General features: G+C 38.0%; 1 protein-coding gene across 2 annotated transcripts; it reads left to right on the plus strand.

Moving 5' to 3' along the window:
* The first annotated feature begins 7,747 nt into the window (after nt 1–7,747).
* Nucleotides 7,748–14,811, plus strand: bdh2 (3-hydroxybutyrate dehydrogenase, type 2). Of its 2 annotated transcripts, none has more exons than XM_035418178.1 (10): nt 7,748–7,881; nt 8,862–8,963; nt 9,387–9,465; nt 10,160–10,256; nt 10,677–10,785; nt 11,308–11,368; nt 11,958–12,071; nt 12,657–12,715; nt 13,197–13,289; nt 14,026–14,811. In XM_035418178.1, exons 2-10 carry the CDS (start codon nt 8,892–8,894, stop codon nt 14,077–14,079), a joined length of 738 nt encoding a protein of 245 aa, XP_035274069.1. In that variant the 5' UTR covers nt 7,748–7,881; nt 8,862–8,891; the 3' UTR covers nt 14,080–14,811. The 2 variants fall into 2 exon arrangements, with proteins under 2 accessions (XP_035274069.1, XP_035274070.1); XM_035418179.1 differs by lacking the exon at nt 7,748–7,881 and adding an exon at nt 8,453–8,675.
* The last annotated feature ends 84 nt before the right edge of the window (nt 14,812–14,895 follow it).

Here is a 14,895-nt window from a genome sequence, read left to right on the forward strand (position 1 = left end):
ACTACAACCGTTAAATTAAAAATTACACTGGATATGTCATTTTGGAGAAAAACCTTTTCTAAAAATGATTTATTGTTAATGTTTTTAATTGATTGCCTTGTTATAATTTGCTCAATATAAAAAATAAATAACACTTATGATAATTTGAATACTTATTTTATGGTTTTTGAGCATGCTCCAACATGAAACTTTACACATACATGTGGTCATTCCAACTATGTTCAGAAAATAGTGGCAAGCGGCAATCCCAGATCAAGTCTTATTCATAAATAACTACTCGCCTGTGCTGAAGAACTAAATTAGTTTTCAAAGAAGTCACTTCAGTTGCTCCTCTTGGGTACTTATTATTCTCAATTGCACTGATGCATTATCACAGTCTTAACACAAAGAGAAGGGTGTTCCTCGGTGTCCTTGCTAAATCCCCAACCTGGCGCTCCCAACCTGCCATTTAAACATCCCCCAATTTAATTGGGTCGAATCATTCTCGCCCTCTCAACCTCCGCTGATGTGTGGTGAGACTTCTGGTGAAAAAATGGCTACTGTTCATCACCCAGGTGGGTGCTACTCATTGGTGGTGGTTGAGAAGAGTTTCTTCTTCATAATTGTAAAGCACTTTGGGTCTACGAATGTGCTACATAAATGCAAGCCATTATTATTTATATTAATATTCTTGTGCTTGAAGCCTTGTTTGGTCAGCCCGTCAGTGCCTGTTTACCACTCTAATCGGCTAATTATGTTTGCTTTGTACCTTTGACGTTCACATTCAGACACGGTTGGGTCTGGGCAAGTAATTCCGATTACCTGTTGTTTGAAACAAAAAGTCTGATCTCGTTTCAGACTGCAAACGGGGAGGCTTGTTGTATCACATTGTTGGTGCGAGCATAACCTAAAGGGACCTCCACCTCAAGCTGTTTCTCATCAGTGTCACCTGTGCCTCCCCTAGTTCGTGCTTTAGCACGATTCGCAAATTACCCCGCTCAGTAATAGCATTTTAGAAATATTTTGCATCTTGGCACGGGGCAAACGCACAGCTCTGGACTTACGGTTATGTCAACCGGAAGATGAACATCTGGTCTGAGCGCTATGCGGCTATACGCTTCATTAAAACCGGGCAGGGTTCTCTGTGCTATTTCAATTATGCACAGAGAGCCTCGGCCGCAACCAAAAACATAACACACAGATGAATAATGAACATGAGAGTAACAGGGAGCTGGAAGGAGGCCCACATATACCGCACCAGGAGAAGAGACAGACAAAAAAAAATGCATCGGAAACAAGATCAAGGAAATCATGAGAGATGAAATCATAAGAAAATGAAAGAAAGGGGAAAACATCGGTCTCATGCTTTTTCTTCTGTGCACAGACGTACGGCTGATTTAGTATTAATTATATTGCAACAATTTCCATTAACGAAAACAGACAGACTCTGCTATTTTGTATTCCTGTCAATTACTGTTTATGCACAGTGGAAGAACCAGAACTAAGGAAGCCAGTGAGATGTACAAAGGAGAGAGCAAATGCCTTTGTTTTACAACCATTCAGGAAACATTTTTTGCTTGATTGCTTCAAAATTATGGAGCGTGGCAATTTATATGAGAATTACCATTTATATTTTATCGCATTGCACGAAGCAGTACTGATTCACCACTGAAAATGTGATTGTTCACATTTAATGATACTGGCTCAACAAAATTTGATTTAATTTAAAAGCCAGTTCTGTGGTTGTTAATGATATATATTTTTAAAACAATCATATGTTTTGCTGTAATAAATTAATTAAATGTTAAGTGGACAGGACCAATGCTGTAACTGTGTTGTGTGACAGTGAGTAAAATGGAATTAATAAGAGTGAAATTTATTACAACTGGCAAGCCTGCTATACAGTAAATAAATAAATAAATAAATAACCAGTGCCATGACCATTAACAGGTAACCACTTGACCGGAAACAAAAAGACAAAAAACTGGGACCATATGTAAAGGCGAACGGGGCAAAATCTAACACGTGGTAAAAAGTAACACAGACTTTTTAAGTAGAGGCATTCCGCTCGAACAACATATTCATTTGCCACCTCTTTGTCTCCAACAAACAGCAGGAGAGTTCAATAAATATTTTGGGAGATATTGCCGAAAGTTTGTTTTGGCTATATGCAAGTGATTTTTTTTTACTGTCTTTTTAAGTCTTTTGCTGTATTGTGTGTGCATAACAAAGAGTATGCAATTGTAAGGAGTCTTTTAGTGACTACCAGATCGTATAGTTTTCATGTAGCATGCTAGCTTGCTGAGAAACCCCTCCCCCACCCTCCTACCCCAACAGACTAAAATGCATTCTCTGTCCAACTTTTGCCTTTATACATATACTGTATAAATATCCCTGGATTTTTTGTGAAACACTTGGAGAAGGTACATTTAGTCTTACACTGAATTTACTACTGAGTGTATGTACACTGAACATAAGCCTCTTATTGAAATTGATTTTAACTCTGAGATAAACTACTTTAACTTTGCTTTGAATACTTACATAGCATCAGTGGTTGCTGAAATTAATTAAATTAAGATGAAAATAAAATAACAAACCATGTTGCATTTACTACATTTAAGAACAGCATATAATGCAAGGGTATGCCTTTATTTTCACAGAGAGACACAACAGTTTTTTTCCCTCCTATTTTATATCTCTTGATTTAAGATTAGTTTTCCATGATCAGGAAATGGGGGTAAACAGAAATATGAAAGGAAATTAAGAGCAGTGTCAATGTGGTATCTTCCTTTATTGATTGTCAAAAGATATACTGTACCATAAGCGTACAATGGCATGCCATTATACCCATACCCAAGTCAGAAATATAGCTGCTTTTTTGCCTCTGGTTAGTTAACCCAGGATAATGAAAGCTTGTACCATTTCGTTTGCTTATTGTGTAGGTCAGATATAATTTTGCACACCAATAATGAGATATGACACAATTGTTATGCAAGCTCCCTCCAGACTTCATGACTTAAATGAAGGGCATAGAGAAGAGAGTTTTCAGTTAATTATACCATATTTTGTTTTAATGAAAGCACAAAGGTCTATGGGCTTGTTATTGAAAAGGGAACAGTAAATGAACACAGCTGATGTCCACTCAGTCCCATGCCTGTAGATAAATAAATGGCGTGCTTTATATGATTATACTTCAGTTAATAAGATATATAAGTCTTAGAAGACATATTAAAATTTAGCCAGTCTCGCCTCAGTCAGTGCAAAGTGCCATCACAACTCACGATTAGAGTAAGATTGTATTAAGATGGCTCTGACTGAGTTTGTGACTCTTCTCGTCTATTCCAACAAAATCAAACTTGTTTAATATGTTTGTGATGGTAAATGACGTGATTTATGATCTTACACTGCCAACAGCCAATGGGTGCGCTGTTTTCATCTGACATCAGCACACTGGAGGAGGGTTAAGTTAAAAAATCTCCAAAAGAATCCTGTGCAAGTGATTCCCCATCATTGCTGATATGTGCCCCTCTAAGACTAATAGCCCATGATTGCGGTTAAATGTGAGAGCGTGTCATACTTTAGTTGTCTAGAAGTTGTCTAGTATAAGGCCACCTTTATAGAAGTACAAGACAGCAGTGTTAGTTTCAGAAATTAAAGTGTGATATCACTAAGAAGGGGTAGAAGGCCCATATATGTGCCATAAAAGTGACAAGTTATAAAAAAAGTAAGGCATCCACATAAGTTATATGGTATAGACCTGTGTTTTATGGATTTTATCCATACCTTCCCCCATTCTTTTCATAAGCTGTGTCTCTTCAAACCACATTCAGTGATTTATATGATTCATTAATTCCTATAAAAGTGGGTGAGCAGTGTATAAAGACTAGAGGGCTGCAGATATGCAGAGCGATTTGAATAATGTATTAGACAGGATCATTTATATTCGTACTGCATTTAATCAATAACTTCAGCTGCTGTTTATTATGCAATGCTTCCTAAAATGGTCCAAATAAACTGTCAATAAAAATGCCAGTTCCATTTAGAAAGAGGTTTTGCGCCATTTTAAAATACTAATCATTTTGAAGGCCTGCTCTTTTTTTTACATTGGAGTCTGAAATGCATCTTTTGAGAGACTTTCTTACTGTGACACAAACACACACACACGCAGAGATATTATTTTCCATTCATTCTTAAGTATGGAGAGCACTTTCCATTGAGTTTAAGAAGGCATGCAATTAGTGGCCACAGGTGATGCACTCATAGGAGTACTTGGCCGATAATGAAATTGCATCTGTTTTGTTTTTTTTCTTCTGGTTTTGAATCTCATTAAGAAACACAGTCACCGTTTTCTATATCTAACCAAGTCGATCACATTCATGCAAAGTTTACAAAAGAAACTCCACAACATCTGTGCATGTACAAAGAAGTAAAAAAAAAAAGAGAATGGGCTACTGAAGGGTGCAGTTTTTTAAGCTGGAACTCTTTTATATTGAGGAAAAGAAACAGAACTAGACTGGGTATAAAGATCAAATAAAAAAAGCTTTTCTGCCTCCTATAGTAGCTTTTCAGAAAACACTGTATTCAATTAACCGCCAGTGACTCCTGCTGCACCTTTAAAAAAAAAAATGCCATAGAGTTCCTGCCTTGTGTGATAACAGATTAGATTTTGTGAGATACAGTATGAATAGGACAGAGAGAGAGAGAGAATGAGAGATAGAGAGAATGTATATTAAGAGAGAGAAGGAGAGTGAGAGATCATTTTAATGGCAATGAAATATTCAGATTAAGGCGGTATGATCTTCTGGTACTAATACACTGTCCAGTAGATGGCACACTGTTCTACAGATTCTACCCTCTGCATAGCTTTATAACTCTCGAGACACAGACAGGTGCCATACATCTCCTATGCTCCACTGACTCATAGACTCCTACACTGAGACTTGAGGGGCTGCTGTTGTACAATAAAGACAAAGCATATGTTTATAACCTTCCACACTATACTGTAATAGTGAAATACTCTTTCAGTTTCATGGATCATACATTGTGAGATATTTTGTGTCAGGCGGCACTCGGGTCCACTTTTCTGTTTCCCTAATGCATTCGAGTCATTGTGGACAGAGAGAGAGATGGTCTGGTATTGATTTTACAGGATGTTTTTCTATAATCTCTCCAGCTCTCTGACAATATATGCTTCATCTCTCAGCACAACCCAAATGTTTTTCTTCCAAGATTCAAGCCAAAATTCTTTACCAAAACCTAACATGTCACAATGAAACCTGTTATACATCTACCTACCTTTTATTTGTCCAATGGCTGCTGGCCATCCTTTATTTAATGGTGAGTGGCTACCTGCTCAGGTGTAACAGGGGTTAGGGCCCTAGCTAGCTGTGCTGTAGAACAAGTGGTGCTATTCAGTTGCTGAGCTGAAGACTAAGGTCCCCAGCCGAGTGAACCAACTGCACTCTTACCGAAGCTTCAGGGGGAACATCCGCTTCTGCATTGGATCTGCGCACGCTCGCTGATATTTCTGAACTCTGGCTTGACTCATCTTGGATTGCATGGGTGGTGCGAGGAGACAAAAGCTTTCCAGAATGCAGACTGAGGCCAAATAGTATATCCGCGGCTCATGTCCAAGGAAATCTAGTGTAGTATATTCTTGCTGTTTTCATCTTAATAAAAATTAGTTGCCATACAGTGTGGCTAGGGCAATCAAGATGTGGGGCCTTATTTAAAAATGCGTGCCAAAGACAAATCACTATGATTAAGTTAATGAGCAGAGGGAATTGAAGCAATGGGTATATTATTTAAATTTGTAATGCAATTTTGTTTTTCAAATTGCACAAAGCATGACTGACACATTTATTTCCTTATAAATATCAAAAATGCTTTCCATTCCAAGGCAAATATCATATATTTGTCATTCATTGTGTAGTGGGCTGAAATACTGCAATATCAGACATTGATTATATTGTGAGAGGTCATTCCATGAATAAAATCCAGACACTATTTATATGTATTATACACATACAAATGCCACTATCCTTTCCCCCGATTTTCTTTTGGAATGGCATTCAATGACTTATCTTCAAATAACGGAATGAATGAAATAAACGATACACGAATGAAAGAACCACCGCAAATCTGGGGACACGCTTCTTTCCACCTCCGTCTCGGTCAATGGAGCCTCGAAACTGTACTTACAAACTCGACTAATTAAACAGTAAGCACAGCATTCCAAAATAGATACTCACATTTACAAGTATAATTTGCCCACACCTTCAACGTAGACATGTCACGCGGCATAATGTTTTCAGAAACACCGTTCACGTTCTAGAGATTTCCGCTTGTGGTCCCTAGTGAACAATCTGAGAAGGCGAATATCTGCACCAAATAAGAACACTTCAGGTAATTGTCGAACGTGAGTCGGTATACACTAACTGATATGCATTTACTAACTACAAATACAGAAAGAAGAATTTAATATTTCCACATACATGTATGATTTCACAATACACTGAACTGTGCTTCAGCAGGTCGCTACAAATATGAATGAACATATGTGTCATTCAATTATGATTACACGCCACACAACACTGTGTATTGCTATAAGTCACACTATATTAATTGCAAAATCATCCCAAACAAATGCCCATTAAATAAAAAGACTGAAATACTAAGGAAAGTGCAGAAAACTCCCCCATATATTTCCCAGGGATGGGTCCATAACATCATAACCCAAAAACGGGTCACAATTAAGCTTTTAAACTGGAGTAAAATCACAGTCACACAGTGTGATAAACTAGCAACCTGGTAGGTCCAAAGATGAATTGTAGTGACTAACATAATTTCAAGAAAGAATCATAAATTTACAAAAAACAAAAAATATTTAATTAAAACCTAAAATTAAACAAAAATGATTTTTGCGTATGATATAGGCTATCCTTGCTATATCATCAGCTGAGCACTGCATTTAGTGCAATCATCATAGCTCTCTATAGGAGATGAGTAAAACTGTGAGAAAAGTGCTGACTTCTGGATAGTTGGCTCCACCTCCTGGGTGACTGAAAAATAGATATATTGGATTTGCATGGGAGCAAAGTATCGTCATTTTACAAGTATTCCGAGTTGGCAGAACCCCAAAACCTGTTGTGCTCTCCTCAATCTCTGGTCCTGCTGCACACAACATGAGATATGCATTTTAAATAAATACATAATAAATAAATAAATAAATAAATAAATCTACTTAAGTGATTCGGTTAAATGCGTTAATTCCTTGGGCAAAGCTCTGGCATCTGAATCTTTACACATTAATACAATATATCCTATTCAGGGATCAAATGGGTTATTACATAGTTCAATCAATTCTTCAACACACACTGCCACTGTACAATAATATAATATGGCATGATATTTTTAGTGTTTACGTGTTTAATGGATAGGTTATGTGTTTATATGTAATGTTATTATTACCGTTTTATTATTTGTGTAAATGGAAATGGCGTCTTCCCCCTTTTTAGAAACAAATCTTAATAGTTGTTGGAAATCACGCTTCATTTTGTCAACTGACTTTTGTTTATTTATTTATTTATTTTAATTTTTCACGTAGTCTATATGAGTCTTCTTTTCATACAGGTAACTTGTCCAATACGAATCCAATAAAAGTGGTGGAACAGGATAGTAGCTGTCGGTGAAAGCAACGGATTCAATCAGTACATTACATTACATTCATTTGCCAGACGCTTTTATCCAAAGCGACGTACAAAAGTGCATTTTCATGATCGTAGACAACTGCTGAACACGGGTTCAGTAAGGTACAATTACTTATTTTGTACAGGCGGAGACTTATTCAGTAGGCGGAGACTGGGATTCTAGATTTCCTCTCTGCTCTTTTGTGTGCAAACGGTAAGTTGTTACTTCGTGGACCGTAATGTAATGCATTCCATTGCAAGCTACGGTACATTTTGCCCTTGATTCAATGTATAATGCGTTCAAAAGTATTCACACTTCATGATTCAAATGATTCTTAATCCGTCTCTGTGCCAGGCCTGACAACAACATTTTGAACGGCTGCTAAACGGGAACAGCTTGACAGTTGCCTCGCTACGTTAAGATATATGACGTTTAATTACTTGCTGCCTTCTTGACTTGCTATCTAGCCATCTACTTTTATGCATTCAATACACACATCGCTACTTAATGCAGCATGCTGTAGTGTTTTGCATTTTTCGGTGAGGGCAGCCTCCCGTGCAACGGATCTGTCCAACGTATTTAGCCAACACTGTTAGCTATGAATGATACAATTAACAACCGTTTGTGGATGAACGGCAACAAAGGATGCAAAGTGCACTGCATGCAATACGCACACAAACATTGTTACACGTAAAGAAAAGTTACAGGCTGTTTAAATGAACTACGATCTGAAGAAGGCCGGTCAAAGTCTAGCTTTTTACTTATTCAATGAGCATGTTGCCAAGTAGCCTACGTTGCAGTTACTGGCAGGAAGCAGCGAATTTCTTTAACATCGGTTCTAATGTTCTGTTGGTTGTCGGTGAATATCTTAGACAGTTCACACAGTTTAGTCTATTATCGTTGTAATAACTAAATTCTTGGTTGAACCAACATCTCATGTACCGTCACCCTAGTTGTACCTTGTTTGATTCATATTTGACTAGAAAATTCTGCCTGCACAAACCCTGGTGAGAGTCATGGCAAAGTGCATTACTGTGCAACTACACATGGTTGTTTTCAGCGTATCCAAATGGATTGACTGTTGCACAAGACGCGCAAGAAAACGACTATTCTTTTTTCAGCATCGCTCTACCTTGATTTTAATGTGAACATTGAGAGAATACTGACTAATCTTAATTTTGTTTTTTACACAGCTCGTCACCTTTAAGACTTTGCAGTGCATCATGGGTCGGCTGGACGGGAAAGTGATTGTGTTGTCGGCGGCCGCACAAGGAATTGGTCGCGCAGCAGCCGTAGTAACGTATCTCAGAACCATCTTCAGACTTATAACACCTTTTTATATAGTGGTGCAGACTGTATATACAGCGTTTCAATTCTAGACATGCAACACTTCTATGATATTTTTAAAGCTTGTCGAGTTTTGTCAAACTTGAATGTTCTTGTTTTCTAAGAATAGCTAATTGTAAAGAGCTGTATGAAAATGTTCTCAGCCACGAGACTAAAACAGTATTCACGTTTTTATTTTTGATGTAATAAAAATGAATCAAGCTTTACATCTGCCTCCAAAAGCAAAATGTGATAGAGTGTGGGCCATAGCCTGTACCTCACTGAAGTCAAAAAAGAAAAGACATTAATAGTAATACTCTGATATTTAAAATAGCTTTTGCATTACAAGTTGGTCAATAATTGTGGAAATAATATTGTTTGTGTTTACACAGGCATTTGCCAAAGAGGGTGCGCATGTCATGGCAACTGACATCAATGCTGAGAAGCTGAAAGAACTGGACAGCTATCCTAGTAAGTTTTTTTTAGTGCTGTTTCTGCCTGAATCACTGCTGCCACCTCGTGGTACTTTTTGACTCTTTAAAAATGACCTTGATAAACAAGGCAGAGTAATCATTTATGAATTATTTTGGTTATTCCCCTGTGGCATCTTTTTGGCTGTAATTGACCTTGAAGATTCAACCATCAACATGGCCTATATGACTTAATACACGCACATTAGATAGAAGCTATCGAGACATTTTGAAGATATCCAAAATAAGAAAGCAATGAAGAGGAAAGTATCTCAACTATTTTGCTGTAAAGATTGACTTTGCTTTGGCATGGCTTGAAAGAAATGGCAACAGCCCTACTGCCTTGTGGTTTATATTACATTATGCATGTAGGAGACTCGCACAAGTGAACTGAAACGGAGGTAGATTACACCTCTGAATCAAAGTTACCTTCTCACCCATTAGTAATACAATTTGCCATGTCTGTGCTCATAGGATATTAGCTGTGTATATAGAACAGCTTTTCTTCCTGCGGAACACATCAAAGACCTGCACTGTGAAGCTTTCTGTACATGTCCTACGGCCTGCAAAGTAATCCTAATAATCAAGGAACAAATCACCTCACATGACTTGGAGTGTTTTCCCCTTAGATTCTCCCCTCTGTCCCGTCTCGACTGTTTTACAAGGTTTTAAATCTGACCCAACCTTTTATTCAGATATTAAGACCAAGGTTGTGGACGTGACCAAGCGAGATCAAGTCGAGGCCTTGGCCAAAGAACTGGACCACATCGATGTGCTCTTCAATGTGGCAGGGTACTGAATCTAAAAAAATCCTTTACAGCATGTACCTCTTCCTGCTTTTAACATTTTAAGTTGATGGCACACTGCATACCTGACATTTTTACAACATGTCAATAAACTTTTCAAAGTATTACATGAACAGACGTGTTGTGTCCATGGGTATGTGCCAAATTACTAGCATTAGAAGGCTAAGGTATAGTGTTTTTGGACTCAAACATGACCGGCTGTTTTTCTACAACTCATCAACTTTTTTCCTTACGCCATACGTTCATAGATATTACTTAAATCTGTCTTTGATCTAAATTTTAGCGCTGTAAAAATAGTGTAAGCAGTTCAGTTCATCTGGCACATTTCAGTGCAGATTCCTGAGTCTTTTGTGGACCAGATAGGCTACGATAGTCCCCTAGGACTGACAGTGTTTGTCCTTGACAGGTTTGTGCATCATGGGACGATCCTGGACTGTGAGGAGAAGGACTGGGACTTCACCATGAACGTCAACGTGCGCAGCATGTACCTGATGATCAAGGCATTTCTGCCCAAGGTGACCGATTCCCACAGCTAGGTCTGTAATCTGAACTGCGGGAAAAAAATGCTAGAGAGTACATTTACAGCACTGAGAAAACACTGTGTGCGCCATCTCATACACAGAAATGAAAACAACACAAGTGTTTTACGAGTGGAATGTAATACCATTGCCTATCTTTTACGTGGGATGAAATGCACTGCGGTGCGAGCCCATCTAATATGCAGGAACATCACAACAGTTCCCCTCTTTTTTAGCAAAGACGAAGAGTGTACATTCCACCTTGTTTACAGGAGAGAAAACACAGCATGATGCCTCTAGCCTTTAACTCAGGGGGGGAAATGCAACCTTTCATTGAACTGTCACCACAGAACTGCTCCTCTTGACAAATTCCCAGTGGCCATTAAAAAGAACCCCTGATCAGTTGTGAGGGGAAATGTGTTTGTCATCTCTTAAATATTCCATCTACCGAAGTGGTTATGTGTAGAGACTGGATGTTTGCGAATTCTTTGTTTGACATTTATCATGTCTTATACTCAGATGTTGGCTCGCAAGTCTGGGAATATCATTAACATGGCATCCGTGGCATCTTCTATAAAAGGTAAAATGAGTGATACCTTTTGGGATCATAAGCTGTTTAGGTAATTTTTACATAAATATAAATATTTTAGCAAGACAGTATTATGTTGTCCAGGTTAAGTCATTTTAATGCAGAGATCTGAAACTCCGGTCCTGGAGGCCTGCAGTGTTTTCTAGTGTTTCAACATTTAAGTGCATAATTTAAGCCCAAATGACTTGTTTCCAAGACTTACATTTCCAAGACCTACTAATTGTAAGGAAATGACAAAAAATTCAGATCTCCAGGTCTGTAATTTGAGATCCCTGATTTTCAGTTCCAGAAACATGAATATTACAGTATATCTTGTTGTTTAGTAGGGGTTCAGGCAGCCCTGGTGCTAACTTTTACCATACCTTTCTAACCTAGCCCATGTTTACTGTGTGAACTGGATTTAACATGTTAATGGCGATGGATTACTGTTACATATTGAGTATTGTACCTTATTGGACCTGCATTTTTTCAATGACCTTTGGTATTTACTTATTGTACGCCGCTTTAGATAAAAATGTGCCAAATAAATGTAATGTAACTACATTAGATAAAACTGTACCTTGGCTTCTATTTCCTTCAGGTGTGCCACAAAGGTGTGTGTACAGCACATCCAAGGCTGCTGTTATCGGACTCACCAAATCAGTGGCTGCAGATTTCATAGAGCAGGGCATACGCTGCAACTGCCTCTGTCCAGGTAGTCACACAGCCTCCATATTCTTCTGTGTAATCACACTTTACCCACTCATCCTAGTCATTATTTCCTATCTGTCTGTCACCAAGTAAAAACTGTGCAACGCAGCAAATATTATCACCTTGTGGAACAAGCTTCAAGGTTGGCCAATACTGCCTTGCAGTCTGGAATTGTGTGGTCTTGTAGCCCTTTTAGCATGATATTTACACACACTGTTGTGGAAAATAATTATGTTACTTGCTTTAAATGCATAGAATGTTGGATTTTTCATAAAGAATGTTCAGAAGGCTTGTAATACGTAGTATAAATGACCTCTTTTGTGAATGCATGCATTATTATCTGTTGCTGCTATGCCAACATGACAGACTAGTGTGATACTGAGGCCTTTATACTTAGCACATCAATAGGCATCTCAAGGTTATGGTAACATTTACATTAAAGTTTATAAAAGTATTTTCTTTGTAGTCTTACTCTCTGTTGTCATGGTGACTTCAGTGTTTGTCTGTATCTGCTACTCCAAGTTAAATGCCGTGTTCGGTGTTAGGCACTGTAAAGTCCCTCAAATGGTTCTTTCCTGTGCGTTTGCAGGGACGGTGGATACTCCATCGTTGAGAGACAGAATCCAGGCCAGACCCAACCCAGAACAGGTATTTCCTTTGGTCATGGTCACTCATTTTGTGATTAGCTTACTAGGGCAAAGTAAGTCAGTGAGAAACATTATTCACCCGATTCCTGACACACTAGTACACTAAGGGATAACTTGGTCCCCTCCTTGGTTCTTGGTTGAGAAACTGAGAGCAAACTTTGAGCCATATCATCAATTTGTGCTTTAATGTTGTATGATAATAAGGTTTATAATATTTCACAATGGAATTTAAGCGGGAGACAGTTCAAGACATAAGTTTCTGAGGACGTTGTTGCACTGATTGACATTTCATTCCACCCATCATTATGGCTAATCTAAAGCCATTATAATGCTCTGAGATTGGGCCATTATCAATAAGAATATCTGAAATATTTACCTAATTTCAGTGATCTTGAAAATCAGTGTTCTCAAGCCTGAAGGTGTAGTATTGTGTGGTCACATGCTTGGATAGTTCTACCTCATTGGTCCACGTCTGTCCTCAGGCCTTGAAAGACTTCCTGGCCAGACAGAAAACTGGCAGGATGTGCACGGCTGAAGAAGTGGCGCATCTCTGTGTGTACCTGGCCTCGGATGAGGTGAGCACCTTTATGTATAACACAACACTGAGGCTTACAGTAAGTGAAAAGACAAATGACGTAGAATAACCACTACTGATTTCAGGTTTTGCATTGGAATTTTTTGTCATGAAAAATGATGTCTGACTTTTGAAATGAAGCGATAACCACAAATAGGTGGCAGCACATGCCTGGTTTAAACCAGTAGGTCAGTTCATTTATACACCAATTCAAATGCTCTGTTTGAGAGGGCAAATTATCACTTAGACATGCTGAAGTAAACCGGGTCTTAGGGTTGACTGTCTCTAGTACTCAATGCTAAAGAGCACAGCCAAAGCACTATCAAATTAAACATTGCCAAAGATTACTGCTTTCAAGAAGTCCATAGTAAGGAATTTAGCCATTTTAAAGGCGAAGGGATAAACAGTGATTTAATCCTAGAGGGCTGATGTATGCTTGAGGGAAGATGTGCTCCGGCTAATGGGGATTAGTGTGAATTACTGTTTACTCTTACAGTGATTACCATGTATCCATGACTAGTACATCAGCATATGTGATGGGATGCACAGGCTACTTTTACAATTTGTGTTCCCATTCTATTATGTGTTTTAGTGTGTGAATACTCATATATTACTCATTGCCTCTTGGACACCTTTGCATGAGGGATATTAATATCAGTGGGACCTTTCTGGTATAATAAGGACAAATAAATAAATGTTTCGCTTATTTCAGAAACATTTATTGTTCCTTTTTGTAGTCTGCCTATGTGACTGGAACAGAACACATCATTGATGGGGGCTGGAGACTCTGAAGTGCTTACTTTGGAACCAAAGGCCACAACTGTATGGGAGCTTCAAAATGCAACCTTTCAGCACTTGCATGACATCCTGTTTTTTTCTCTAAAATAATGAAGAAAAAAAAAAAACATTTATTTTTTGTCTGTAATCATTTGAAAATTGATCTGAAGACCAGTTGATGATCATTTGTACTGCCACAATGCCTTAAAGAATTAGTTCACTTTCTGGATTTTAAAGATAGTATTTCAGCTTTAGTGTATGTTTTTAAACTGAATGTTTTAAGATGTAAATATATGGCACTGTATACTATAATATTTTAACTATCATAGTGCCCCTTCAAAAGTTGTTCAAGGTCTGACTAACATTAGATGTTATTTGTGGATAAATTATACAGTTTTGTTAACTGTAGCCTCCTGCGTGATCTTAATGGATAAGATGTGTCTTCCATTGGGCTATACCTATAGCACATGGGCTAGATTGAGTCGACTGAACAAAGGCACCGAGCTAAGGACCTTACAGAATTAATTTTTACTTTAATAGGATAGGATTAACCCTTTCCATCCAGAGCTATAAATAGACTGGTACAATCTGCCATTCTGTCAAACACACTAGAGTGAAATGTAAATTCGTGTTCCCTGTTTGAACTGCTGCCGATGCAGACATGTCAAACTTGTTTGATTCAATCATCCTATTAAGGTTAACCCAAAAGTTACCGAATTTGTAATAAACTGCTCTTTATTACAGAACTCATGTTGTCTGTTGCATATGTAGCCTAAACATGTTTTCAATTATTGTTTCAATTCTTCAAAAGCATCAACTGTTGGAAATAA

This window comes from Anguilla anguilla, chromosome 5 (assembly GCF_013347855.1).
Source record: "Anguilla anguilla isolate fAngAng1 chromosome 5, fAngAng1.pri, whole genome shotgun sequence".
Classification (NCBI taxonomy): Eukaryota; Metazoa; Chordata; class Actinopteri; order Anguilliformes; family Anguillidae; genus Anguilla; species Anguilla anguilla.